Source organism: Penaeus vannamei, chromosome 17 (genome assembly GCF_042767895.1).
Source record: "Penaeus vannamei isolate JL-2024 chromosome 17, ASM4276789v1, whole genome shotgun sequence".
NCBI classification, from domain to species: Eukaryota; Metazoa; Arthropoda; class Malacostraca; order Decapoda; family Penaeidae; genus Penaeus; species Penaeus vannamei.
Window position 1 is genome coordinate 37084850 of NC_091565.1, and position 7500 is coordinate 37092349.

General features: G+C 36.1%; 1 protein-coding gene across 5 annotated transcripts in view; it reads right to left on the reverse strand.

The window, feature by feature from the left end:
• Fife (regulating synaptic membrane exocytosis protein fife) overlaps positions 1-7500 on the reverse strand; it is a 367289-nt gene that overhangs the window by 67415 nt on the left and 292374 nt on the right. For all 5 annotated transcript variants that reach the window (XM_070132286.1, XM_070132285.1, XM_070132284.1 and 2 more), the window contains one exon: positions 3188-3312. In XM_070132286.1, the coding sequence (XP_069988387.1) occupies positions 3188-3312 (125 nt within the window). The remainder of the gene's footprint in view (positions 1-3187; positions 3313-7500) is intronic.

The window sequence follows — 7500 nt, forward strand, 5'->3', positions numbered from 1 at the left end:
AGAGAGAGAGAGAGAGAGAGAGAGAGAGAGAGAGAGAGAGAGAGAGAGAGAAAAGAGAGAGAGTGAGAGAAAGAGAGAGAGACAGAGAGAGAGATTAAACCTTTCTTTAATTCCACGAATGTTCATTGCATACATGTAAATCTTTCAATTTGCATTTTACTGATAACTCAATTTCCACTATTTCATACTTCTTTTTCGATCCCTGCATTACCAAACCTAAAAGGGTATTAGCAACAGTGAACCATCAATTTGTCAACGAGACATGTTGCATCATTTCTCTTGATCTTATGTTGCAATATTTTCATTACGAATTCTATGGGTATTCTTTCAAGAATTACTGTTAAATGTTATCGATGTTATCATGACCATTGTTATTATTATTATTATCATTTTATCATTGTTATCAAAATTCTGTTTGCTAACATTTTTATCATTATCGTCATTTTTTTCATTATTCATGTCATCATTGTCAACCTTATTATCACCAACACTAACATTATCATGGGCTTCATTATCTCTACGGTAATACAATATGTCTAAAATATTCTATTCGTGCAAGGGTCACAAGAAAAAAATACCGTGAATGCTGTCTATTCCATTATTAGTGACAGTAGTTATATGAGAAATAGAAATGAATAATTCATTATATATATATATCTATATCTATCTATCTATCTATTTATCTATCTATCTATCTATCTATATGTGTGTGTATGTGTGTGTGTGTGTCTGTGTGTTTGAGTGTGTGAGTGTGTGTGTGTGTGTGTGTGTGTGTGTGTGTGTGTGTGTAAATCTGCTTTTCCCCCGCCTGTAAATCTGGTTTCACGATTTCAACCTCACTATCAAACCTTCTGAGACGGATGGCATTGATCGAGAACCTGCCGTGATGGTGATATATTGGCTTTCGCGGTGCATCAGTATAATGAACTTTATACCATTTACTTCCTCTTATCATGTGCTTTCATTGCTTTTTCATTAGTAACTAGTGTATTAGTAACACCAATATCATGATAGCATCATCGTCCCCTCATCATCATTATAAAAATTACTTTTATTATAATTATGACTGTTCATTGCCATTCAATACATCATTTTAGTCGAATGTATACATGCCTGTCACGGACACTTTGGAAGTCTGTGTATCAAAGCTGAGAACCGCTGACATACCAAGCATCATATTGTTGTACCTACAATATACTGTAACCCCATAATCGACCGGTTTGTTATAATTATGCGAAGCCCGACCCAAAGAATATTCGTATACTTGACATGCAAAAATAAAGAAATAAATGCATATTTATCAGTCTAGACATGCATATCAACCGGGCAAAGAGATAGATAAATATATAGCTATCAGATATATAGACAGACATGCTTTAATTTCTGTGCATATGCATGTCTGTATTTACGAATATTCATTGGGTCGAGCCTGGTACAAGTTTAACAAACCGCATGACTTCTGTTCCTCTTTTCAATCAACAACACCCCACCATCTGCTCCTCAACCTATTCATCACGTCCTTCTGAAACCACCCCTTCAACTACCAGGTCATACCGGTTACTCAACACACAAAAACACTTAAGCCTCCCATTATCCTACACAACACCCGCTAGGTCAGCGAGTAGTTCTCAGCACTGCCTATAACCCTCCATCATCTTACTGAACACACATGATCGCATTTCACCACAATTTATAACTGTGGTCCAACTACACGCAACAATATATATAAATCTTAAGCGTTTATCACATATCCAGGTAGACGTGGGGGATATACTTGATTTTTTTTTTTCTAAGCCATGGATGGTAAGAGAGGTGGTCTACTTTACAAACAGAAAGACATGGGGAGCTACCTTCTTGTATCTAAATCCATATATGTATACATTCATACATCTGTATATCTATATAATCTAAATCCATATATCTGTATATCTATATAATCTAAAGCCATTTATCTGTATATCTATATAATCTAAGTCCATATATCTGTATATCTACATAATCTAAATCCATATATCTGTATATGTATATAATCTAAGTCCATATATCTGTATATCTACATAATCTAAATCCATATATCTGAATATCTATATAATCTAAATCCATATATCTGTATATCTGTATAATCTAAATCCATATATCTGTATATCTATATAATTTAAATCCATATATCTGTATATCTGTATAATCTAAATCCATATATCTGTATATCTATATAATCTAAATCCATATATCTGTATATCTGTATAATCTAAATCCATATATCTGTATATCTATATAATCTAAATCCATATATCTGTATATCTATATAATCTAAATCCATATATCTGTATATCTATATAATTTAAATCCATATATCTGTATATCTGTATAATCTAAATCCATATATCTGTATATCTATATAATCTAAATCCATATATCTGTATATCTGTATAATCTAAATCCATATATCTGTATATCTATATAATCTAAATCCATATATCTGTATATCTATATAATCTAAATCCATATATCTGAATATCTATAATCTAAATCCATATATCTGTATATCTATATAATCTAAATCCATATATCTGTATATCTATATAATCTAAATCCATATATCTGTATATCTATATAATCTAAATCTATATATCTGAATATCTATAATCTAAATCCATATATCTGTATATCTATATAATCTAAATCCATATATCTGTATATCTATATAATCTAAATCCATATATCTGTATATCTATATAATCTAAATCCATATATCTGTATATCTATATAATCTAAATCCATATATCTGTATATCTATATAATCTAAATCCATATATCTGTATATCTATAATCTAAATCCATATGTAGAAAAAGTATGAATGAGACTGGATATCACAATACAAGTGTATTTCTGATGAAGACGTAATCGAAACCGGTCAAATACATCTCTTGTGTTGTGAAGATATCCAGTCTCATTCATACATTTTCTACATTTGTCAACATGGATACGTCTAAATCCATATATCTGTATATCTAGATATCCATGATCATTACTGTTATTATTATCGACTATATTATATTATATTCTTATATTATATTATATTATATAATATATTACTATATTATATTATATTATGTTATTATTATCGACGACGTCAGTCTCGGAATCGTACTTGAAGCAAAAATATACACAACACGAGTGGCTCACCTTATCCCCCTGCATGACGCCAGCGAGGTCGCCGGGTCCGCCTCGCACAGTCCACACCACGTAGGCGAAGAGACGCCCATCAGGACCGACTTTGCCTCCCACTATGCGCATGCCCAGACCTCGAGCTGTAGGGTGAAGAAGGAGGGGGTTAGTGGGCGGCAGTTTGGACTTGTGGGAGGATGTGGTAGTAGGTGTAAATTGGGCTGCGTTTGTGTGTTAGAGTGGATTAGATTATGTTTCATAACGTATGCTAGTGTTTAGGGGTGTTGGTGTAACTGAGGCTGTGTTTACGTCGGGTGTGGTTGCATTCAGGAGGAGTGAGTAAGATGTAATAGCGTTAGGGGTGTGGTCGTGTATGTAAGATGTATTTGTGTTGTGTTCTGTGTGTGTTTCCTTGCTAGTGGTTGTAATATATTGTCATAGAGATTGTTATATACGCTTAAGTTGCATTTTGAGTTATGTTTGTGACGAATACGTTTTTGTCTTCGACTTATTAACATTCAAAATCTACGTCTTTGTGTAGGGTGCACTGATGTATCAATCTTTGAAATTTAGATATGTTAGTGTTGTTTGAAATATTATGCGTACCATTTGGGTATATTAATATAGTTGCTGTGTTAATGTAGTAGAATGCATTGACGTACCAATGCTTGATATATATATTCATTAATTCCTGGATATTTTTTATAGGGTGTGTTTGTGGAGTATCAAAATTTTGATGTTTTGTTTATAATGGTGAAGCTTTTAGTAGCGATCATGTGGTAGGACGGTAGAATTATATACCTCTGGAAATAGAAATATAACGTTGTTGTTGTTATTGTTGTTACTGTTGCTTTTCAGCATATAATTGCTCATGTTCTTTTTACCCTTGTCGTTATTATCCTTGTTTTTATCATTAATTTCCTTATCATTATCAATATTATTATTATTATTATTTATTATTATCATTATCATTATTATTGTTATTATTATCATTTTACTATCATTGATATTATTATCATTATTACTATCATCATCATCATCATCAATTTTTATAATACTATTAATAAACGTTTTCAAAGTACACACCTCTCCCTCCCCCTCCCCTCCCCCCCATTCTAAACAAACTTGAAACACCCTTCATTATTATTATTATTATTATTGTTATTATTATAATTTTACTATCCTTGATATTATTGTCATCATTACTATCATCATCTTCATTTCTATAATACTATTAATAAACGCTCTCAAAGTACACACCTCCCCCTCCCCTCCCCTCCCCCCCATTCTAAACAAACTTTAAACACCCTTCATTATTATTATTATTGTTATTATTATCATTTTACTATCATCGATATTATTACCATTATTACTATCATCATCATCATCTTCATTTTTATGATACCATTAATAAACATTCTCAAAGTACACACCTCTCCCTCCCCCCATTCTAAACAAACTTTAAACACCTTTTCCTATATTCTTTAAGACTTTTTTTCTTCCCACGTTCTTTAGCCTCGCCTCTTGGCATTAAGGCGCGCATTCACCCGCATCTCTTCCAAAAGACCGCCTCTGTTTGGCCTTCTTTTGCCCCGAGAGCCAGAAATAGCGGGGCAGCAGACGTCGGTAGTGCCAGGGTGCAAGATCGTATTTACTCTTCAGACGTCAAGTTGTGCAATATCTCTGCAACTCCGCCTCCGATCGATATGTTGCAAATGACCGGGAGGTGGAGAGCTTTTGCAATTTTTTATTTTTTGTTTTCGTTTGCTTTTGGTTTGCTTTTGGTTTCTTTTCTTTCGTTTTTATTTTTTTTGAGGGGGGGAGGGGAGGGGATGGGTTCTCTTTCATTTTTGGGTTTCGATCTTCCTTTCTCTGTTTGCTCATGTGTTTGGTTTTCTCTGCCTTTCAATTTGGTTGACTCTGTTTCTCGTCTGTCTCTCTCACTCACACACACACACACACACACACACACACACACACTCTCTCTCTCTCTCTCTCTCTCTCTCTCTCTCTCTCTCTCTCTCTCTCTCTCTCTCTCTCTCTCTCTCTCACACACACACACACACACACACACACACTCTCTCTCTCTCTCTCTCTCTCTCTCTCTCTCTCTCACACACACACACACACACACTCTCTCTCTCTCTCTCTCTCTCTCTCTCTCTCTCTCTCTCTCTCTCTCTCTCTCTCTCTCTCTCTCTCTCTCTCTCTCTCTCTCTATGTTAAAAATAACCTGCTTGCATATAATTTTTAAACGGATTCAGATTAGCCGCGTTAGCACAGCTGCTGCATGAGATAAGCAAGACTGCATATAAATGAACATAGACAAAGCAACATGGTAAAGAAGATATGATGCTGCGTTACGTTTAACTTATTTCTCATTATGGATATATATATACACATATACATACATACATACATACATATATATATATATATATATATATATATATATATATATATATATATATGTATGTATGTATGTAGGTATGTATATATATATATATATGTGTGTGTGTGTGTGTGTGTGTGTGTGTGTGTGTGTGTGTGTGTGTGTGTGTGTGTGTGTGTGTGTGTGTGTGTGTGTGTGTGTGTGTGTGTATGTGTGTGTGTATGTCAATGAACACACACAAACACACGTATGTGTGTATTTATTTATAAATGCACACAGAAACACGCACACACACACACACGCGCGTTTGTGTATGTATTTATTTATATCAATGCACACACATACAGTATATACATATTTGTGTGTATGTGTGTGTGCACATACACTTAGAAGTAATAATAATAATGATTATACTGCTACCACTGTTACCACTAGTACTTCTAATAATGAAAATAAGAATGATAATACTAGTGATAATAATGACACTATGGATAATAGTAAATAATAATGATAACGATAGTATGATAAAAAAAAAGAAGTAATGATAATGATAATAATGACAAAATAGTAATAACAGCAAAAATTATAACAAATATTGCACCAACAATAATAATATTGCTAATAATGATAATGGTAATAAAAATGAGGATAAAAATAAGGATAATAACAATGACAATAACAATAACATTTATAATAATAATGATTCCTTAATGATAATGAGAATAATATTAGTAACAATAAAGATAACAACAATAACAACAACAAACATTAATAAGACAATGAAAGGAATAACAATTTAGACGTTACTTCACTTCCGCTTCAGTATAAAAAAAAATTTCCAAGTGATTCTTAACTCACTCGTGTCCTTATCTACAAAAGGAGGTCAAAGGTCACAGTCCACGGGCTTTGAGGCATGAGTCAGAAGCCCATTAAGTAAGAGGCTCCGAGACTATTGGGATTTAGTGGGGGTGTAGGGGTGGTGGTGGGGGTGGGGTGAGGGTGGAGTGGGTGTGGGAAGTGGGCGGGAAGGGAGGGAAGGAGGGGGTGGTGATTCAGGAGGGATGAGGAGGGGAGGAAGGGGGTAGGGGGGGTGATTAGGAGAGATGAGGAGGGGAGGAAGGGGGGAGGGGGGTAGGGGGGTGATTTAGGAGAGATGAGGAGGGGAGGAAGGGGGGATGGGGGTAGGGGGTGATTTAGGAGAGATCAGGAGAGGGGAGGAAAGGGGGAGAGAGGTGTATAAGAGAAGGGGGGGGGGACTGGGGGTAATAATTGTGTGAGGGGGAGGTATGGTATGAAATATAGGGGGGGAGGGGGTTGGGGTTCTGAATGAGGAAAGAAGAGGTGGGAGGAGGTGATGTAGAGGAAGGAGGGAGGGGGATAGAGAAAGGGGAGTGGAATGAGGGGTGAGAGAGGTAGAGGATGGTGGAGTAAGGTAGATAAAGAGGGGAGGGGAGTAAAGGAAAGGGAAGAGGGAGGGTAGAGGAAGTGGGAGTAGGGTAGAGGCAGGGGGAGAGGAGGGGGTAGAGGAAAGGGGGGGGGGCAAGGTAAAGGAAGGAGGAAGGGGGCAAGCAAGGAAGAAGAAGAGGGGGGGAATAGGATAGCTCTGAATATGAGAGAAGGGGGTGGGGGTGGGGGGGCAAGGGGTACTGGAGTGAGGAAAAAAGAGAGGGTGTTGGGGGGGGGGGGGGATGAAGTGAATTCCCCACACGGCCGTAATAGGTCCGTGGCGTGCAAAGTGCGTCCTTAATGATCGAGCAATTAGTGATATCGAAGGCGGTTCGGGCAAAGCCTTGGGAGTATCGAGGCGAGGTTTCCTGTTTGAATTTGCGTGTGTTTTATCTTCTGAAATTCGTCTCTCTTTTCTTCTGTGATCTCTTTCTCTCTTTCTTTCTTTCCTGTCTCTCTTTTTTTTTTTTTTTTTTTCTTTTTTGCTCTCTGT